This window comes from Colias croceus, chromosome 13, assembly GCF_905220415.1.
Source record: "Colias croceus chromosome 13, ilColCroc2.1".
NCBI lineage: Eukaryota > Metazoa > Arthropoda > Insecta > Lepidoptera > Pieridae > Colias > Colias croceus.
The window spans coordinates 7,792,220-7,815,440 of NC_059549.1; the positions used below are offsets into that span (position 1 = coordinate 7,792,220).

The 23,221-nt window shown below is 32.4% G+C and overlaps 3 protein-coding genes across 4 annotated transcripts in view; all 3 read left to right on the forward strand.

Moving 5' to 3' along the window:
- The window catches only part of LOC123696690 (5'-3' exonuclease PLD3-like), a 41,459-nt gene extending 32,797 nt beyond the window's left edge, over positions 1-8,662 (forward strand). For both annotated transcript variants that reach the window (XM_045643039.1, XM_045643040.1), the window contains exons 9-11: positions 4,615-4,754; positions 5,440-5,605; positions 8,011-8,662. In XM_045643039.1, the coding sequence (XP_045498995.1) occupies positions 4,615-4,754; positions 5,440-5,605; positions 8,011-8,292 (588 nt within the window). In that variant the 3' untranslated portion in view covers positions 8,293-8,662. The remainder of the gene's footprint in view (positions 1-4,614; positions 4,755-5,439; positions 5,606-8,010) is intronic.
- A 4,824-nt stretch (positions 8,663-13,486) lies between these two features.
- LOC123696947 (serine protease inhibitor dipetalogastin-like) lies at positions 13,487-18,279 on the forward strand. Its single transcript, XM_045643341.1, has 6 exons — positions 13,487-13,754; positions 15,070-15,214; positions 15,975-16,138; positions 16,656-16,847; positions 17,378-17,578; positions 17,987-18,279. Exons 1-6 carry the CDS (start codon positions 13,733-13,735, stop codon positions 18,193-18,195), a joined length of 933 nt encoding a protein of 310 aa, XP_045499297.1. The 5' UTR covers positions 13,487-13,732; the 3' UTR covers positions 18,196-18,279.
- Positions 18,280-18,689: 410 nt separating this feature from the next.
- LOC123697057 (circadian clock-controlled protein daywake-like) lies at positions 18,690-20,322 on the forward strand. Its single transcript, XM_045643474.1, has 4 exons — positions 18,690-19,040; positions 19,224-19,348; positions 19,549-19,701; positions 20,171-20,322. Exons 1-4 carry the CDS (start codon positions 19,036-19,038, stop codon positions 20,320-20,322), a joined length of 435 nt encoding a protein of 144 aa, XP_045499430.1. The 5' UTR covers positions 18,690-19,035.
- Positions 20,323-23,221: the final 2,899 nt, after the last annotated feature.

The following is a 23,221-nucleotide window of genomic DNA, read 5'->3' on the forward strand; positions in this document are numbered from 1 at the left end:
TAGTGATGAACCAAATTAATTTTGCCCAATTCAAATTTACTCTAGACATTTAACTAATATAAATGCTATTAGTTGTTTTTTTTCAATTTGTTGGTTGAAAATATAAAAGAGTATATCAAAAGACCTAAGTAGGGTCGGTCCCAATTCAGATAATGTATGTCTAATGCTCTTTTCATGTGAGAGTCTCGTAACATCTCCGGGGAAAACTACTTCTAAGTTTTATTTCATGTACATTTTAAAGGAAATTTATATAAGAAGGTTCCGAAAATAATGATTGTATTTGATTTCGTCTATTTTGCAAAAAAGATGAAACACATTTAACTTAGAAGTTAAATGATGTTTATAATATTAAAAATGTAATCAATTTATTATAAACTAATCAAATTAATACACATATTTTTAAAATTACCAAAACGACTAGTCCTAAAAAAATACACAAGATACTATGATTTAATCTCATTTAATATTTTTTTGTTTTTCTTACAATATCTATACAAAAACATTGAATCTATATAAAACACATATATTACATAATTCCTAACACAAATATTGCACTATATTCCACACTATATTGTATTATGTATAGCAGAAGGCCGTAATACAGCCGTTTATGATTCTCCCGAACATCAAGACAAGACCCGAGACACTCGCTATTGCAAAATTCAATTTTCTTCGCCCTACTAAATGTAGCGTTTGTATATTTGGTGTCTTGTAGTTTCACCTTGAAAACATATTTTTATTAATATGTTTTGTAAGATATTTTGTGATTTTTAGTTTTCAAAGGCTTCTATTCCTGTGTATTTATACAGGGTGTAATCGTTAAGTGTGCACTGGCGATTATTCCATAACTATTGCAGACATCTAAAAACTTTGAACTCATATCGAAAGCTCTTTACCTAATGAGTAAAACGAGAATAATAACTTTTTAAAAATAAAACGTTAAATATCCAAAAAATTTAATTCAAACACACCTGTTATTTTAAAACAAACACAAACAGTAGACAAACCAATATTTCAATATTTAAAATAAAGTATTATCATATTTTCATATAGATAACATTGTACCATTATATCATACACATATCATTTCTATAAAGCCGTAGCACGAGTTCCTAACGTGGAATATATCCACATAGACTATAGAGACATCATTTTGAAAGCCATTCCCATATAGCACCTAGTTTAATGACTCTTTTGTATTCAGACATGAATATTCGCGACTGACTATTGAAGTGTAGTATCGCTCGTAGTTACTGAATACGTTTTCAATTTACATGTGCTTTCAGAACTCTCAATTTAGGTGTACGCATGTACAAGGTTAGGCTGTGATTCAATTCCCGATATCCAGTTCTTTTCATAAGAAATTGACTACGAATTTTATATATTTCATAGAACACGTTTTCCAATTTTCGATTAGCTTTCCCAAATTCAAGCGTATGGATATTGTGACTGGAAAATCCGATATATACCTAGAAAAGATATTTCAAATATCAAAGTTTTTTTACAAGTTTTTCATTTTCTAATCCGGGAAGTGGAATATTGAAAAAAAAGTGGAAGCTAAGCTAAGGTGTCAATGATAAAATGTGAGATGAAATACACCACACAATCAATACTTTTTCTATTACTAAACTTCATGGTCCACAATCCATATTATTAAATAATGTTTTCATATTATATAATATGTTCCGACTCTTCCGTCCGTACTGCAAGAAAACTTCGTAGGTAATATGAGTTGTTTTGTACCGATTAGAGAAATTGAGAATTGAATTTACAAACACGGTTTTTTGCCTTCAAACGTTTGCGCGATTGAATTCAAACCCTGTGGGGTATATGTATATAGCATAAACAGCTATTTATATTTTATAGTTATTTAGAATTCACAAGTCACAATTCAGAGCAGACATCTACCATTTTAAAGTTTAAATGCTGCCAAGCGTTTTCCATTCCATTTAGCCTTCTATTGATGGCTTCAAGTTAATCTTTATAAAAGCTACAACTGCTGACTCATTACATTGAATGCTAGAACCTTCGAAGCACCTTCCTGTTAGTGTTATTTAACAATGACATAGAACTTTCTGTGTTTTATTTACGCGAATAGTTTGATAATAGAAGGTTTTGAAAATTAAAAAAAAAAAATTCTTTGCTAGCTTTTAAATATTTAAACGAACTTGATCTAGCTAATTTCGTATGTTATGTACCAGGATTAGCTCGAAGGATAATAAAAAAAATTCATTATCTTTCATCATCATAATTACTTTGAACATCAAAATCAAACCATTCCATGAAGAGTCTAAACATTACTGTTTGTTTTAGCTTATCGTCTTGTTCGTCTATACCTATTCAACTAAGCAATAAAACACATTAGAAACTGTGTTCACATAAACTTCGTGTACACATACAGTTCAGTTCATGCAAATATACAGTTCATAGATGCATTAAATTTGAATGTTCTGAAGAAAACTTGACGTCAATTTCAGTGACACAAAGTAGTAAGTTGGTAAAGTGGACAGTATGCACAAAATGGACTCTAACATTCTGATAAGTGACAATATAGATTTTATACATTTTCCTGTTTGATAAAAATATGTTAATTTATTTATGTATAAATTTTATACAGTGTTGCGATATTATAACACGGTTTGAGCACTTTTCGCAAAAATCTTTGGTAACGTTCGCGTTACTATCTTTATGCAAAATATTGACTATTTTTGTACCATATTGTTATCACAGATATATTAATTGTATTCAGAATTGAATAATTTTGAATATATAGATATGTAAGTAGTTCCTATTTTTAACTTCAATATTATTGAACCAATAATCTTAAATTATAAACTTTTCCTACACGAACAGAAATTGTGCGAAGATTTAAATAATACGGCTCATTTGTTGATTCCTTCGCTTTTTAATATATGCCGCCCAATGTTCTCTGGATGTCTTGTTCAGAAGTAAAATAAGTGTCTGGGGTAAAAGTCTATAATTGAAAAAAAAATCCATCACCACGGAAAATGTATCCCAAACTTGAAGAAAAAATGTTAGGATGAAAACCTGAGTCACCATGTCACAAACGATGGCAACACCTAACAATGAGACCATTCGCCTTGCTTTCATCCGAGATGCACAGTTTACACCCGATTTTACCACCGATTTCACGACACTCACAAATAATAACAAGTTGATATTTATTATAAAACAAATACTTAAATAGTCCAACATTATCTTCTCTGTTAAGGTCTCTATTTCATAGAGTGTACAAACGATACCCATCGTTATAATCATTACAACTGCTTGAGTCCCATATGCCACTAAGGTGGCCTTTCTCTTCTCATAACTTATTTTTCCCGTATGTACCAGCACTAATTTAAGAAAGGCGAACAAAGCTGCACATAAAGACCAACTTATAGAGGCAAATAAAAAATAACATGATATGCTTATTAAAATCTCGCTCTCATGATCTTCTTCTAAATATTTATTGCTTACGTAATCTGCAAAAAGTTGAAAAGTTCCGTACAAAATTTGATGCACGCTTAAGAAGTTATGCAGCGTTCGCCATTTTGGTAGAAGGCACCAAGTTAAAAGTACCGAGAGAAGGCACAAAGCTGAGATGCCTAAAGCGAATAAACCCATTATAGCACTGTGGTCCTTTGATAGTACGATAAGCGACTGTTTTTTAATACGATATGTTTTTTCAAATTAATTAGTAAACTTCATTTGTAATATTAATTAATTAATTAGTCCTTCGGTTAACACAACGCATAAACTCATTATTTAAATAGTAGATTCGTTGCGATTTGTGAGCTATTAAATTTTGGACGTCATGTAAATATTATAACTTTTATTCTCTGATCCGCTTTTAAATAGTAACAAACAAATAAAACTACCTTTTTAAATACCTAATATTTTTTCATACAAAATTATTAATAAACAATTATATCATAATTTATAATTCAGCTTTTCTGAAATGAAATAAAAATTACGATTCATATTTGAATAAAGAATTAGCCTTATTTAACGCTCAACATTTTCAATCAAATCCCAAATTATTAATGTGTTTGCATACTAAAGGTTAAATGTTGGTGTCTTGACCTTTACCCGGCCTGGCATATAAAACTTTTATGGGTTTACTTTGCATGGATGGGCTTTGTCATCGTTTCAGTTTTTATATTGAAAGCACTGTGGCGTTTTAAAACCGCTCAACCCATTTTCAAATAGTTTTTTTATATAAATTGATAAGCAGCTCAATAAACTGTGCTTACTTTTGATAAATTAAGGACTATGTTCACTTACATTTATTTTTTTAAATAATGTTTGCAATGCAAGGGATTGCAAATCCCTTCTTGATGACTGATAAATGTTGCCGTTACAGTCAACAGATAGAGGAATGCAAAAACGATATTGTTATTTAAAAATTGTACATACTTATACTCTTCTTCTCACTATGATCAATTAAATAAATAACGATGGACGCGTGTTTACATGGTAGATCTTTAAATAGAAATTATTGCTAAGTCCAGTCTATTTCTCTTCTCTTATCTTAATGTAATTGTTTCTACAGGCTGTTGTTGGGTTTATATTTTACAAAAAAACTTATACATAATTGTTAACTCTTTCTAGAGTTCTCCACCGAAACTTAGTCCCGTGGGTCGCACGAACGACGACGACGCGATTGTTAACATCATCCATTCGGCTGAAGAGTTTGTGTACATATCCGTCATGGATTACGCTCCTGCGTGCGAGTTTACGCCGATACCGAGGTGAGTTGCGTGAAACATTTATTTCTAGAATATATTTTTAATTTATCTTTTATACGCAAACGTTTATGTTCTGTTTGATTGTCTTGCTTCTTAGTTACCTTTACCGTCATAATATATTTTGAATGTAAATTTCATAATCCGTTATGCCGTTAGAGCGTTATTTGATAATGTTTCATTCTTCATATCATAATATCCTCCTTCTATGACGCTAAGTTTAATAATGTATTTACGAGTATTTACCGAATCAACAATCAACATCTAGACTCAGAATAACGCTTAAAAAATGTCTGAAGCGAAACTCTGCTTACGCGATCATTAGGCAGAGTTTTCTAATAAGCGAATACAATAGACGTTAAACATTATTGTCAAGAATTTTGAATGAACGTTTTAATGATATCATTAAATGTTAAAGTATGTACAAGGCCGGTCGGATATTAAGCTATTGCATAGCTTCTATCGCGCGCCTTGAGCGCGGGGACCGAATCGAGAAATTCCGTAACGAAAAAACCTCACGCTCCCCACTCCGACGGGCTCGGAGGTGTGGCTTGAAGGCATGCTATGCAATAGCTTTACCGCGGCAGTCCCCGAGTGTCACACGTCTTTTTTTTTTTGACTTCTAAGGCGTTTTTCAGTCGTTGTTTTAGTAGGTACATCAATGATTTACCGTCTTCCATCTGGATTTCAGGTACTGGCCAAAAATAGATGACGCGATCCGTGCTGCGGCGGTAGAGCGGCGAGTCCGTATACGCATGCTCGTCAGCTGGTGGCGGCACTCGTCGGGCGCGGAGGAGCACTACCTGCGCTCGCTCGCCGCGCTGCACAACGCGCTGCCCCGCCTCGATGTACAAGTGGTGAGTGTGTGTGACCAGTTTCCGTACAGCAACGACATTTCGTTTGTTTGGGAATTCCAAGCGACAAGAAACTTGCTTATGCCCCGCCTCGATATACAAGTGGTGAGTGTGTGTGACCAGTTTCCGTACAGCAACGACATTTCGTTTGTTTGGGAATTCCAAGCGACAAGAAACTTGCTTATGCCCCGCCTCGATATACAAGTGGTGAGTGTGTGTGACCAGTTTCCGTACAGCAACGACATTTCGTTTGTTTGGGAATTCCAAGCGACAAGAAACTTGCTTATGCCCCGCCTCGATATACAAGTGGTGAGTGTGTGTGACCAGTTTCCGTACAGCAACGACATTTCGTTTGTTTGGGAATTCCAAGCGACAAGAAACTTGCTTATGCCCCGCCTCGATATACAAGTGGTGAGTGTGTGTGACCAGTTTCCGTACAGCAACGACATTTCGTTTGTTTGGGAATTCCAAGCGACAAGAAACTTGCTTATGCCCCGCCTCGATATACAAGTGGTGAGTGTGTGTGACCAGTTTCCGTACAGCAACGACATTTCGTTTGTTTGGGAATTCCAAGCGACAAGAAACTTGCTTATGCCCCGCCTCGATATACAAGTGGTGAGTGTGTGTGACCAGTTTCCGTACAGCAACGACATTTCGTTTGTTTGGGAATTCCAAGCGACAAGAAACTTGCTTATGCCCCGCCTCGATATACAAGTGGTGAGTGTGTGTGACCAGTTTCCGTACAGCAACGACATTTCGTTTGTTTGGGAATTCCAAGCGACAAGAAACTTGCTTATGCCCCGCCTCGATATACAAGTGGTGAGTGTGTGTGACCAGTTTCCGTACAGCAACGACATTTCGTTTGTTTGGGAATTCCAAGCGACAAGAAACTTGCTTATGCCCCGCCTCGATATACAAGTGGTGAGTGTGTGTGACCAGTTTCCGTACAGCAACGACATTTCGTTTGTTTGGGAATTCCAAGCGACAAGAAACTTGCTTATGCCCCGCCTCGATATACAAGTGGTGAGTGTGTGTGACCAGTTTCCGTACAGCAACGACATTTCGTTTGTTTGGGAATTCCAAGCGACAAGAAACTTGCTTATGCCCCGCCTCGATATACAAGTGGTGAGTGTGTGTGACCAGTTTCCGTACAGCAACGACATTTCGTTTGTTTGGGAATTCCAAGCGACAAGAAACTTGCTTATGCCCCGCCTCGATATACAAGTGGTGAGTGTGTGTGACCAGTTTCCGTACAGCAACGACATTTCGTTTGTTTGGGAATTCCAAGCGACAAGAAACTTGCTTATGCCCCGCCTCGATATACAAGTGGTGAGTGTGTGTGACCAGTTTCCGTACAGCAACGACATTTCGTTTGTTTGGGAATTCCAAGCGACAAGAAACTTGCTTATGCCCCGCCTCGATATACAAGTGGTGAGTGTGTGCGGTCAGCTGCTGTTCCAGATTTCTATACAACAATGACATTCGTTTGTTCGGGAATTCCAAGGGGCAAGAAACTTAATTTGCTTATGCCCCGCCTCGATATACAAGTGGTGAGTGTGTGCGGTCAGCTGCTGTTCCAGATTTCCATACAACAACGACATTCGTTTGTTCGGGAATTCCAAGATGCAAGAAACTTCGTTTGCTTAGGAATTCCAATTGCCAAGCAACTTCTTTTGTTGATAGTTCGATGGTAATGGTAAATTTATACAATTAAGTTTATTTCTTTTTTGACAGTAGTTAAGTTTTGAGATTTTGACGTGACAACGTCTTATAATTCGATAGAGCCGGCTGCACGCACGAAAAAAACATGACTCATGCGGCGTTACCTCGCTCTGAGGCGTTCCATGTGAGGCTTGAAGTGCAAGCGAGAGCGCGAAACGAGCGACAAAGAAGCACAATCGGACGTTGTCTCGTTCAACTATCGTCAGTAAACCGAGTTTACAGACAACCAATTTTTTGAAGTTATACTTCTTTTGGCGCGATGGAGAAAAATGATTAGAGTGAATTTTTACGATTCGCGCGCACTCCGACACCTAAATTTAACAGCATGAAGTTATATTTTTTGGTTTTTATGGCATTCAAATGCTTTATAAATATAAATTTATAAAGAATAGAAAAAATTCGATCACGAGGCGGGACTTGAACCCGCATCCTTCATCCTAGCATGAAGTTAGTTCTAGGTGGTATGAAAATTGATAACTAATAACATAGATAAACAAACGCCAAAGAAGTATAACTTCGAACGCGTGTACATAAGTACACACTCTTTTTTTTAGTATGTATCCTCTTCACTTGTGTCAATATGGGTAATAGGTTCACAGTAGTTACTAGGTTAACCAGTTTGAAAACCTTCTACTGAAAACGAATGGCCAGTACAATAAGCTAATTTTTCTTTTCCTTGATTTCAGCGTCGCTTCATAGTCCCATCAACACCGGATCAAGACAAAATACCGTTCGCACGAGTCAACCACAATAAATACATGGTTACAGACAAAACTGCGTACATTGGGACTTCCAATTGGTCGGGCGACTATTTCATAGATACAGCGGGTGTTGCGTTCGTATATCAACCGGAGTTAGATGATGTTCGAGATATTTCTAGAAACTTCACGAAGAACATTCGACAGGATTTGCAAGAAGTGTTCGAGAGAGATTGGTCGTCTCCGTACGCAGTACCGCTGCGGTTATAGCATTTACGTGTGATTTAATAACTGCCAACTTGTATTCCGATTCTAACCATTTTTATTAGTGTTTTTTGTTTGGTTATTCGTGTTTTTTGGGGTGTTGAATGCTAGTGATTTATAGCTGATATTTTAAAGAGAAAAGTTTCAAACATTGTTATATTTTGCGGGTAGTAACGTTCATTGAAAAAAAAATACCACACCTTATTTAACGACACTTCATCATTATACATATTAAAATAATCAAGTCTTTATTTTACTTCGAATAAAAAAAATGTGGTCGAAATTTACTCTATCGTTGAGAAGTTTTCTTTTATAATTAATTTAGATGTATGTGCTTCTTTCATTTTATTTAGGATTCAAGTATATAAATAATTGTGTTTTTTCCTTTTTTCAACTGGTGTGTATTTTGTTAATGAATTATTTTTTATTCATGGTGTTAAACGATTTTTTATGATACTTTTTATGGAGGCTATACAAATACAAATGTATAATTTTTAAATATGTATTAAAATTATGAACTTGCGTTTAAATGTCATCATTTTTAATACCGTTTTTTGCATTATATAATCGTAATATATTACGAACTGTGTATATTATTTGAAGTATTACTAAATACTGTAAGAAAAATTATATTGAAAGATTTATAATAATCTAAATTCACAAGAGTGATCACTTACGTAATTGAATGAACTCCTATTAAATATAATTAAAACATATTGTAACGTTTTATTGATCAAGTAAGCGAGTAACCGGTCAGAAAAGATAGGTATAAAAAGTATACAAAAATATCAACCCTGTTTATGTCTAAAGCTAAATATTATTATTTTTTATTATATTATTTGAATCAAATAAATGGCTATCTGCAACATGACTCTTAATTGCTATGGTCTTATAAACGTAAAAGAATTGTGCGTAGATACAGATTAACAAAAAATATGTCTAATCTATGAGTTTATAAAGTAAATATAAAACCTCTTTTATGTATATCTCTCGTATTGAAGTAATGATTTTTGTTTTGAGTAGATTTACATACTATGAAATATAATACGGTAAATGAGTGGTTGTCACGTTTATTTCTATTTGTAATGGTGAATAAATAATGTACTTATAATGTTACTAGCGATCATGTAGTTATTTGAATGTATTTCTATATTTTTAAATTAATAAAGCGTGCCTTTCCCTTGTATTGTACTTAAGAGTTTGCGTAGATTTTTATATCCCGTAGATAGTTTTTAATTAAGAAATTAAATACTGCTGAAATATTAGTGAGATAATACTACGATTAGAATGTTATTGAATTTTGTAAATAGATTGCCTCATTTAATTAAGTCTATATTAAGAAAAATAATAATAATCAATACTTAGTCGTATAATTAAAACTAAATAGTCGTATATCTACGAAACGCTCTTAAATGTTAAGGCTTAAGTCATTGTCTTGGCCATGAAATGTTTTATTACTATGTAAATGGGTATTGGTTTATTTATCAAGTACACAAACCGCAGATCAAGTACACAAATAGATAACGCAAGTGCATCCGCCGGACGTGACATGTATGCGGAATATTCCGATTTTCAAATACAATGGTTACATCTAAATTTGTATTAGTTCCAGGGTTCAAGAAACGATCTCTCAAAGTCAATCTACAGCGAAGCTAAGACTGGCTTTACACAAAACGCAGAAAAACTTAGGTCATTTGCCTATTAATATATTATTATGTACTACATTTGCGCTCGTTGAAGTGTTTAGTACAATTATATACCAGGATCCGTTGAATTAAAAGTTGTATAACTATAATCTTATGTTTTCTTCCCAAGTAAATCTTGCCTAAGAGCGACAAAGACAGCATGCTCACGCTCTAGCGATTCATTATGAATGGAAGTAGTTATTCTCGCTCGAAGAAAACAGGCACATGTTATATAATGACAGGAAAGGAATATTAAAACAACATTATGATACGACAATTAATATGTTAATGCCAAAATATTGTGTAGTTGGTTTATGAAATAGTTTATAATTATTATATTTTTTGGACCAAATGTATGTAATATGTATCCTTAGCCGGTAATATTGTTTGTTTAAGAATTTGATTGTATCAGCTCATAGTATAAGTTTCATTAAGCAATAGTTTTTAATTTGACAATATGAATATAAATTTCTCTGCTATTGTAAATAAATTATCTATTGAAATATTTTGTTTTATTTATTTTTATATAAGCCATGCCTTTGTCGCAGTATCTAAATCAGCTGCATATGGGTAGTATTAAACGAATGATTTGGCGTTTCATTACGAGCTCAGTCTCTATATTTAAATTATTAGAAATTTCATAATGAAATATGACGTCACATTATACCACAAAAGTATAAAGTGAAGTTAGAAATATAAAGTTTCTACAAAGAAATTTAAAATATGATGGGACACATCAAATTCAAATTCAAATTATGTTTATTTGCAAGAATGTAGTACAAATTATAGATCAGACAAGAAGGCAAGATTCACTCACCTTACAGTTAGCTACCTAGTGGGATTTTTTTACCTAAATATCAGTGAAAATACGAATTAATTAATGCAAATAATATATCAAAATTTACAGAAGAACAAATAACTACACCTGAATTTCCTTTGAAAGACAAATCTTTGCCATAAGTCATAAACACGTTCAAAGAATTAAATTAAAATTATTTAGACACAGCAACAGACCGTTTTGACCTCAGTAAACAAATTATGAATCAGTAGCATTATATTATACGGGATACGAAAAAGGATATTTTCAATACATTATTCATACAAAATTCTTGTACTATTTGTAATACCATGTGAAACATGCAATTTTGCAAAAGAACCGCAACTACACATAAATTTTAATTGACACATGTCCTATAACACGGAAACAATGGTTTTTGATTACTCGTTAGATATGTGTTGTACTTATTTGTACAGCATCAGGTACAAGTAATTACTAGGAATTGAATACATAGGAAAATACATGTAAAATTATATAATAATTGAATATTCATTTTATTTCATATGAGAATAAAGATTTATGATATATTTTGTATTATACTTAGGGCTGATTTTTCAATCCTTGGTTAAAACTTATTCATCGAATAGCGTATAAAACTACCATTTCAAATTGTATTCTAATTGTCCGTATTTGACAGTTTACAGGTTACATTTTAAAATGTTCGTGTAGGTAATACTTTATCGGACGGATAAATTTTAACCAAGGATTGAAAAATCGGCGCTTATTTGAGTATAATATGTTTACCTGATTTTATTCGTCTTCTTGGAAATAATTTTTCACTGGTACCTAGAGCAATTTGTACATCTGTAAAAAATAAAGAGACAAATTGAAAAATGTGTTCTTTTAGATTTGTCTTTTTTTTTAGCTTTTTGTAATCACTACATCTATTGATATGTAGAGTTTCTTCAATGTTATAATTTAAAAAGTAACTGACGGTCAAGGACTTGGCCAATTTGATTGCTTTAAAATAAAAAATGTGGCGGCATCACCCATAGGGCGCCGAAGCAGAATTTTTCTTTACACAATTAAAATATATAAATAAATCGGAATGAAACATTATTTCGTGCAGTAAAACGGAAAACGCGGACTTATAATATGGGGTGATGCAGGTGTTAGGAAATATTTTATCCTGCTGAGATAGGTTGTTTATAATGATTAAATTGTATTTTCAATTGTTTTAATACCAAGTACTTAATGTAAATTAGTTATTATTACTACTTACTAGGTATCGTTTGTGCACGATCTGTTAATTTATTGATTCTTAGTAGGTAGCTATACAATTTGATTACACTTGCACCTATTGCCGCTACCTCGTAAGCCATAACTTCAACAACAGTAAGCTCTACCATTACAAACATAGTTTACAAATACAGTGTTTAAAAGGTTTTGTACTATAGGTCTTATGGAATATATCTATAGCTTTCATGGATTACGTACAAATTCAATGCTTAAATAATTTTGGAAATTGGTCCTGTAGTTCCTACGCTTACCGCGTTCAAACAAACAAACTCTTGGTTTTATATTTTAGTATAGAAATATAGATAGTATCATGAATATCAAGGACTTGTTATAATGATTAAAAAATGTACTATCAAAAATAAAATACAATATATGGGTTAGGTACCCACGGCTGCGGCTACTAGGTATAAGACAGCCTACCAAGTATCTCAAATCGAATTGAGCATTATCCTATTTATGTATAGTGTTAAATGCATAAGTAAATAGAGCAGAAATATGCCTACAATATGCAAATTAGTACTTAACAGATTTTAGTTAACTTAAATCATTTTCCACGTTTTCCACGTTTGTAAATGCATATCTGTAGATAGTTTCAAAATATATTGTTTAAGTATTGCTATTTTATTCAAAAGACAATTTGTATGGAATAATTTCCAGGCATGGTACGGTAATCACAAACGGTATTACAAAATATGTTATTGAGAACGTTCTTCTATGACTATAATCTATACATATAATAAATCTGTAGAAGGGTCAATTCTGTACATTGAAAATATTGAAAAAATAAATACCAGGGGGTGTTACTGGATCGATACCAAACCCAAATATGTGATTAAAAAAATTTTTGTCTGTCTGTCTGTCTGTCTGTCTGTCTGTCTGTATGTGAAGGCATCACGTGAAAACTAACGGTTCGATTTCGATGAAACTTAGTATAATTATACCTTATTATCCTGGGCGTAAAATAGGATACTTTTTATCCTGGAAAAATACGTAGAAAAAAATTAATCTTAATTTTTCAGTTTTATCCATAAACGTTGTTCTGTAGAACCGCGATCAAACGTTGCGTATTATTATAGGCCTATCCGTATTTGGGTCCAATAAATATTTATAAGATGTCATTGTCAGAGTTAGTCAAAATGGATAAACCATCCACGCGAAGACCGACATCCGCGCGGACGGAGTCGCGGGCGGAAGCTAGTTAAATAAATATTACATTTTATAGTCTGTTTTAAAAGCAAATATAATATAATAGTAGTAGGTACCTACACTATTACAAATTATCTACGAGCACTAGCACCATTTCATATATTTATCTAATTATAGGTATCCCGTATCAGTCTTTAGTACCTACCGGGATTTTCCCCACGTTACCTTTGTTTGATGCTTCGATCCCCTGCACACTGCCTTCAAAATATTATGATTCAGGCTCATACAGGCTCCTACATTTTCTTTGACAAGACCTTCGGTCTTTCTACAAATTTAATTTAGATATCCTATTGTGACTCAGTTAATATACGCCTTAGTATCCGGTAAGGTAGACGCGAGGTAAATTTTATATAACAACTCGCGTATCACCGTGGCCGTGGGTCATTTTGTTAACTAGCTCTGTCGTGATGTGTTATCTCGAAATAATAAACTAATGAGTTTAAAATTGTGACTTGAAAAAATATTTTATATATCACCAATGGATTTCAAGATACTATTTTGTAAGTGTTGTGATATTTTTTTATTCTACACAAATTATTTGCGGTTAAGCAGTTAGGTGTTTAAGATTGTGCTGTGAAACCGCATTTAACTGTGTTTATAACGTTTGATACGATGTTTAACTTGAATCTTACGATGTTCAATGATTATATTAGATCTCTTATAATTTGCGAAAAATGTATTCAAAATTGAACATCTTTTATGTTGGTTGAAATTATTTACTTATAACTACAATGAAGTAAGTACCTAAGTAAATACCTATGGGTTGAACTTATTAATGAATTTAAATGAATGTTTAACTTGAATCTTATGATATCATAAGATTCAAGTTAAACATTCATTTAAATAATCATTGAACAATTATTATTAAGTGATTATTTGCAAACACAATTTTATTTAATTTTATTAATTATTCCATTCGTGCAGTCATATGAATGTAAGAATGGTAGAGTCTATTGAATTTTACCATTATATAAAATTATATAAAGACCCCGTAAGGTGTAACTGATATGTATGATAATAACTGCATACCATGTGCATAAATAATGCTAACTAAACCTTACTTATCGAGGTAATAACCTGAGTAATAACAATAACAACAATTAATTTATGTGCCCCGGTATTTATGTAGAGTTCTGCTCTTAACCGGCTCATGATCCTTGTAGCGACCTTTTTTTACTTTTTTTGACGGTACTTACGAAGAAAAACAAACTTCTCTTTATGTCTTCGATTACTTCTTTGCTACGTGTATTTATAGTGTTTTTCTGAAGCCCATAACCAGACCATAACAGAAACCCAACGTCTGGAAGTCCGAAACTCCGAACAAAAATACGAGAAATAAAAAAATAATTGTAATTTTTGAATAGTTAATTGTTTATTGCATAAAGCCGATAAATTTTTAGATAAAACTTATAAAAATAGAAATTTGCCCAAATTACTTATTGAAACGACAATTAGTTTGGATACTTCGTTCACTTTGCTTCGTTCTTTGTAAGTATGTTTATTTATATGCATGATGCATCATCAATAGGTGCATTATTTTGTTCATTTATAAATATAATCATAACTAAGTACTTGCGTTATATCGCACTTTTCCTCAATAAATATGTTTAAAATTAAATTTAGGCTATACTGACATGGTCAACTTTAATAATTGCGAAGGCAGTAGTTTGTGTATTGCCAGTCCCTTGAATAACCTTTACGCAATATACGTATTTTGTAAGAAAGTACGTATGGTATAAAAAATGTATAATCATCACTTATAATAGGACTTTGCTCGTTTAAAATGCCGTATTGATTATGATACTTTGTTTACAGTTGTTTTGACGGTATGCCATCAAACACTTTCATACCACCGACATTGGCGAAATTCAAATAACGGGTATCAGGATTATGATTATCCATTCAATCAGGATAAGGGCACGGTGGTTTTCCCGGATTCAAGTGAAGAAGATTATCCACGGTAAGCATGTGTGATGAAAAATTAGCAATTAACTAACCTTAGTTAATAGTAAATAATTCTGCTGAATCTTCCAAAACACAAAAATACATAAGTAATTAATATCTTACCTAACTTAGACCTTCCTCTTTAATTGAAACGAAACTATATTATTACAATTAGTACCGAGTTATTTTAATACTCTTTTAAAACCATGTTATTATTAGTGTCCAGTGTTCAGACAATTACTTACAATGAGCAAATGCTAATAGCAAATTATACGCCGATTGTGCAAGTTGTGCCATCATAATAAGCAAATAGATTTCATAATATCTACGCAGGTAATATCCAAGGCAAATAACTACCTACGTATAACAAAATTCCCGTACTGATTACACACAAGCTTGGGGAAGATATTGGCTTCTTATTGTACTGTCGTGCGTAATTTTTCGTTTGACGCATCTTGTAATTGAAAGTCACGACTGGTCACGACCTTATATGGAGGATAACTTAAAATAGGTGAAACCTAGGTTTATAAAAAATATATATGTATCAGAGTTGGTTGGTTCATAAATACGACAGAAATATAATTAAGTTTTTTTTTATAAATGTAAATGAATAGCTCTACAATTTTTCAATTAAAATTTACAGAACTCTAAAGAAACTTTCTCCAGTGCTATTTATTCTCATTGCAATTCTATTAATCTTAGCTTTTACAATAGGTACTTACTCCTTAAACTTTGATCATTCCTTGAAATAAAGTTCAACTATATTATATTTTTAGATGGAACGTCTTTCCGACGACTACTAGAAGGCCATATATAAACAATATACAATCCTGCATATCCACATGTCGTGCCTCATCACAATACAGGCCCGTATGTGGCACCAATAGCGTCACATACCAGAATATCGATCGCTTGCGGTGTGCAATGAAATGTGGAGTCGGTAAGCGTGAATATCGAACGATAAACTAATGCTCAATTAATAAATTAACCTAACGATGTTGGGTTTCCTGATGGCGCGTGGCATTTGACGCCGATGATTTTAATAATTTATTATTTGCTTGAAACTTCTTTTAGATCAAATAGATTTGACTCTTTTGCTGATAATATGTACCTACTCACAAGAAAGACACGTTCTCTGGTTATATTCAACACACGTCGTCAATACACGCCTCCCAAACTTAGTGGCGGATTTGTTCAGCTCTTCTGACTTGTAGATAATAATTTGTTATAATTTTATCACCTTTATACATTAAAAAAGAATATCCCCGATATTCAATGATACTTCGATATACCCATAATATATTATGTTAAATATAAAAACTTTAGATGTATAAATATGGAAAGAAACTTCTGATAGAGTCAAACATTGAGGCCGATCATCGTCAGCTTTGTAGAGTCATCATTTTCACAATAATTATTCAGTAGGTAATAAAAATTCATTTGTACCTACATTGCAGATGTTCAACTTAAATACAGGTATGCCTGCGGTCAATTTAGTAGCACAGAAAGGCCAACAAACAATGGGAATAATTTACAGGCTTGTATGAACGAATGTCCGACAACTTCGGAATACAACCCTGTATGTGGTACGGATAATGTTACGTACAATAATATTGGTAAATTATATTGTGCTAAGCGATGCGGTTCTGGTGAGTAAAAAACTTTTATTTTATATTAAATACTTATATATTAATTATACGGGACGGGAGATAAAGACATGCGAGTAATGTGTAATAGAAAACAGAGATAGGGTAAAAAGTATTAGTTCCTAATCTTGTTTTCCTTTTTTATTTTGAAACCAATAATCCACGCGAAATGGGGAAATATTATCTAATTATAAACGATTATGTATCTAAAAGTATATAGTTAAATTTTCGCTAATCATTTAAATATGAGGAAAATATACCTTTATTACTTACCATCATTTATTACTTTGTACATGATGTTGCGTATAATTAAATAAGCAATATCATGTACATGATATTTTGCTCTTCATACAATAATTTATGATCGATTTTAATAATATTAATTAGTGTATAGGTAATGAAAAATCCTTATCAGAATGACTTACAAAAAGTGAAATGCTCATTGCAATGACAAGGCAGAATTCAAGAGATGAAGGCACGAAAATTCAACATCTAGGTACCTAGACTACTATGCTCAACATCGTATGTTTCAGATGTGGATATCAAAAGAAAGTTGCCATGTCCCAAACCCACAACACAAGCTCCAACGGAACCACCCAATAATTCTGTAGAAAATGTACAAAGTTGCACAGCAACTTGTCCAGTGACATCAGAGTACAATCCTGTCTGTGGCACCAATGGCGTCACTTACAATAATGAAGGACAGTTAGAATGCGCAAAATCGTGTGGTGTCGGTAAGTTACTCTGTGATTACCTGCTCGCATGGTAGTTGGTACTCGTATTATAGACTAGATACTAGCTCGTATGCTTCGTTATATATCCTACTGTAAAAACACTATTACATTATCAAATTATGCTATGTCGAACTGCGTCTTAAGCATCGGATAGAAATTATCTCTTGTTAATTTCTCTAAAGCAACAACGATTAAAAACTAGGAAGTTATGCTGCTTATAAGTCTCAAGTTATTTTGAAATGTTAATTTAATCCGGAACACATTAAAAAATTCCATATTGTTCTTATTTAAACTTATTTGTAGAGCTTTATGCCTATTACAGTGAAATCATAAAAGTGAAAAGTTTGAGTTCCAAATTTCGTTTTCTTGACAAATTTCTGTGTTAACAAAGCAATTCTTTTTCTACAGACGTTTCTCTACGAGGTCGCACGGCATGTTTCTTGTTAACAACTTCATCACCAACCGCCGGTGATGTGCCGTTCCCAGACATGACAACAAAATCAACTTCATTCACCATCCCTCAAGACATTTTAAATAGCATTTTCACAAAAACCCCAGATGATGACGATAATGTGGAACCCCAAATCGATCCTAGATTTGAATCTAATTCTTCTTAAGGATTATAAACATGTTAATACTATAGTCATTATACCTATGTATATAGAATTATATTATAAGTCAGAATAAATAATTTTAGTGTATTATCAGCATTTTATTTAAAACCCAAGGAGTAGTGCAGTGCAGTTGACTTAATTTGCTACAATATTAAATTACTTAAACAATGTTGAGATGCCATTTAAAACTATCTTAAATAGTCTTTTAAAATCAATTAACAAATGATAAGAAACCATAACTTCATTTCAAATCTACCTTGTCTTATATCAATTGATACAATCATCACTAGGTTGCGACACAGCTAGTACTGTGGTGGACGGTGGTTGCTAATTTCAACAATATTCACCGAAAGAAAATATGTATAAATTTAGTTTACTAGTGATTTTATGTGTTTGTCTTTCTATTTTTCTTAATGGAGTACTATGTTTTCGTAAGTAATATTTTCTAATAAATACTTGTTACATAAAAAAAACACTTATTACTTTACATTACTACTATAAGTGAAGTCCGTTAGTGAGGGAAATGAGCTCACGTTAAATATAACATACGAAAAACTCATGTCCCCCATTAACATTACATACGAAAATTCAGATTCAATATAATATTTTGTTTATACCGTTTCAGAGGGTTTCAGAAAAGTATGTACAGATACTACACCACAATGCTTAAGAGAGACGGTGCAAGCCGCTCTACCTGACTTCATTCAAGGGATCCCACAACTAGGGATTAATTCCTTGGACCCTTTTGTTGTGAAATCCCTTAATCTTACTTTGCCTGGCGGATTAAACGTCGAATTTACAAATGGTTACGCAAAAGGTTTGAAGAACTGTATTATAGAGTCAATGACGTAAGTAACTATTAATTTGTAATTGGAAATACTCACTATAATTATTATTTTGCTAACAACTCGTAGATGATAATTATCGATATTTATAGTTATTATTTAACGAATATTCTTCGTTATGTACTGTAACTTAAAGTTATAAAGTTACGAAAATTGTTTAAATAACTGTTTCATTTTATGTTCTAGGAAGTCAGGAGATACTTATGAATTAATATATAAATGCAACTTTGTCATCAAAGGAAAATACCATTATTCGGGCGACATTCTTTATTTCAATCTTCATGGAGCAGGGGACACTATCATCACTTCTAGTGAGTATTTTTGAGAATATGTATTTTTCTTGCTTTTCTTTTATCACGTTTCATTCAGGTAAGGTTACCAACAAATAAGTTACAAGAGACATGAGATAGCTATTCCAATATATTTAAGTTACATATTATAATTGGTTATAAATTTAAAATACTAACTACACTTTAATAAAGTCGTTAAAAATTCAATCTTCATTTTCCAGAAAACGTCGTAACTAAGTGGACATTCCAATTGGAAACTATAAACAAGGATGGAAAAGAGTATTTCCAAATGAAAAATTTTAATTCATCAATAAATTATGAAGGTCGAGTTCATTACTATATGACGAATCTAATACCAGGGAATCCCGAAATGAGTAAGTATCGAATATTATCGACCGTGACTGTTAACAATTTGCATGTGCAGTTAAATTCGGTCCATTGAAAATTATAAAAATTGGTTTTGTTCTTGATATTTTGCCTTTCCGCTAATCTAATGAACCATATTGTAAATTGCATCTTTTTCAATATCGACGTAAACAAAAATAATGAGGTGTGAGAGAAAATAACAAATTTAAAACCTTTAAAATTAATAAAAAGTACATATGATTCTGTTTGTTATTGATAATATGACGAATCATGTATTACTGCTCTATTAGTGCATTATTCACCTGTCACAACTCACAACTCTATCTTTGTTCGTTGGCGCTTATTATAACAAGCGTTGAGTGTTCTAGAATGCCATTATCTGCCCTCCAATTAATAGTTATGTACTTTATAATTAAATTTAGTTTTAGTTTAAATTTTACTATGCAACCTATTTTATTTAATTTTGATTGTTTCTAGGTCAAACTATCCTGACATACATGAATAAAAATTGGCGCAGTATAGCACAGGAATTTGGCGGCCCGGTCTTTAAATACGGCGTTGAAACGATCCTTCACAACGTTTACAAACTTTTTGACTCAGTTCCAAAAGATAATATAATTCAACCTTAAACATTACAATAAAATAAATTAAGATATATTACATTTTTATTATTTTACAATAAAATTCCTGTGTTTGTGTGTGTGGACGTCGTAACTATAACCAAAAAGACAAAAATCTTAATTTAATGAAATCAACACTCAAAGAACTGTTTTAAAATTATTATAATTTCAGAACGCGTGCTATTGCTTTACATTAGGGCGAGGTATTTTAAAGTTTAGACACTAATTTAAGGTAAATAATATTTTGAATTTACTTATTATAAGAGTCTATTGAAAAATACAAATTTAGCACATTCTCTGTAGAATTTACCTAATGAACAATATTAACATGTAAAAAATTATGTTAATAGTTTGATACATGCTTTCTAAATAACCAGTTATCGACAAGTCTCAAAAATATCTCGCCAATCGCCATAATGTATGTTCATAACATAGTTCAAAGATAGATAGGTAGTACATAGATGTACTAACATAAATTAAATACTGAGGATGAGAAAATTCAAGCAATGTGCATAATTTGAAGTATAAAGATCAGGTATGTGGTAGTCACACTTACAAATTTAAGTAATAATTGGATGTTTATATCGTACATGTCGAAAGCAGTTATGTGAAGCGGCCAAACTTCTATCGCTTTCATAAAAGTCTTTGCTTCAATTCTCTTTACACTCGGAGTCTTATAATTTATAATAACTTCATTAACTAAAGCCTTAGTCTGGCTTCTGATTGCCAGTACTTCTTCACAAATATACGCTATCAGGACAAGCGTACATACTTCAACAGAGCCCCATAATGTAATAGCCAGGATGTAAATATAAATACGACTATAAAAGCGTAAATAGGTGACTAACGATACTAAGATAAACACAAATGTCGATACTATAATTGCAAAAAAGTTTAAATCGAAAACCGTGTTTATTAGTTCGCAAGATTCTCCAATCAGACAATACGCGATAGCCAATGATTTAATCTGCATATTTTTTTCTAAAACGTTTTGGCCATTATAGAAAACATTATTCCTTCTCTTCCATCTGAATGCGATTACAAGATGACTTTGATTTATTTTTTCCAAATATTTATTTATGACTCGTTGCCTTTCTGATATTATATTTAAATAGGTATATAAGGCAAAGACTTCGACATGACGCTCAATAACTAATAGTATGAATATAATGACAAAAATTGACCAAATGTTATTGTAAGAAAATTGAAAAATACAAAACATAAGAAATCCAATAATCATCAGAAATAATTTTAGTGTAACTTTCCATTTAAATTTGAAATAAAAATTTTGATCAATTCTCAACAATGAATCAATCTGAGCAACATTTGTTATGATGCGAATGTGTTTTTCGCCAAAACGCGTATAATTGAAAATCATAGATAAAATATACTTAAGCAGCACTAATAAAGACGGTATAGCATTTTCAAAATGAGGGAATATTGGCGTGTTAAATACACCGAGAGCATAATAAATAGTAATCAAGCAAACCAACGAAACGGTGTATTTTCTCATATTTGCTGTAGGCGCAGATATGTTTCCTTCTTTACAACAGTATCTAAATATTCCAAAACACTTTTCCACATTTGCCAACCATTTCAAGGATTCTACAATATGACCGAGATGTGTTTCCATAGGTCCGGATATAAAATGCGAAATATATTAATTATTAATCAATTACTTAGTTACTTCAAACTTTTTTAATTAAAAATTACACGACGATGCGCGACAATATATAAATGGAAAGTGCAGGCAACGAATGTTTTACAATCAATCGATTAAACACTTAGATTAATAAGTGTTTAATGTAATGGTTTTAGAGTTCCATAAATGAAATACATTTTTTAATATCCAACACCTACTATAGATATATTTGTGTGTTGTCAATTAGTGAATATAGGTATATTTAATCAGTACTATAATTATTGTGATGAACTAATTACTGATATCTAATATGAGATTCCTATCCAGAATAATCCAGATTGCAGTATCCATGTTAAAACTAAAAGTTTCATGTTTAGTTTTATAGCAATACATGCTTATATATAGGTACATAATTGAAAAAAAAAATATCTCGAGGCGGGATTCGAACAATTGTTCTCTCAGCCACCCGCGATCCCACCTCATTGCTGAGTCACAGTATTCGATACGGATCTACCAGTTTATGAGTTTACTATCGCTGAGTCTTTAAAATTTTTCATGTTTTGATTACAGTTCGTAACTAGCTGTTTTACTTTTGACAAATATTCTTATTTTTAATGTAATAATCAGCGAAAGAGCTTTAGCTGTTTTGCTTTAGCAAAGGACACCCCCGTAGAAAATCGGCGTCCCAAACGATAGCGATTTTGATGCCGATTAATTATCTACGGGGGTATTTTCCTTGGTGCGAGCTTGCCAAAGCGTGCTCAACTCCCACATTAAAAAGGTCACTTAATAAATTAAGATATATTTTTAACTTAGAACGTAATCTTGCTATAAAAAACTCCTCCAAAAGAAAAACTGTTTCATTTGGATTTTAAAAGTTTTACTATTCAAACTGCGATGATGAGAACTGGATCAAAGGAATGGAATTTCAATTCAACTGTCAAAAATCCCAGCTGAAATGCGGACTTGCGCTCGTCGTATCGACCGTCTCAATTTTAGGCATGCCACTAACTTATCGATACTATGGATTTTAACCTCATATCGGGATATGCCATAGAAGTGATAGACTAAAGAATAAGATGACTCTTATAAGAAAACACTGTATGAATTTTGCATGTAGGACAAAAATTAAGCTGTTCAAAAAGAAAAAACTAACAATTAACTCTACATATTTTACACAGTTTTCCGTTAAAGCTCGCCTACTAGGCTCTGTACGAGATTTACTGAGTTCTGTATTTCCTGAATATTTACTACAAACTTTATAGT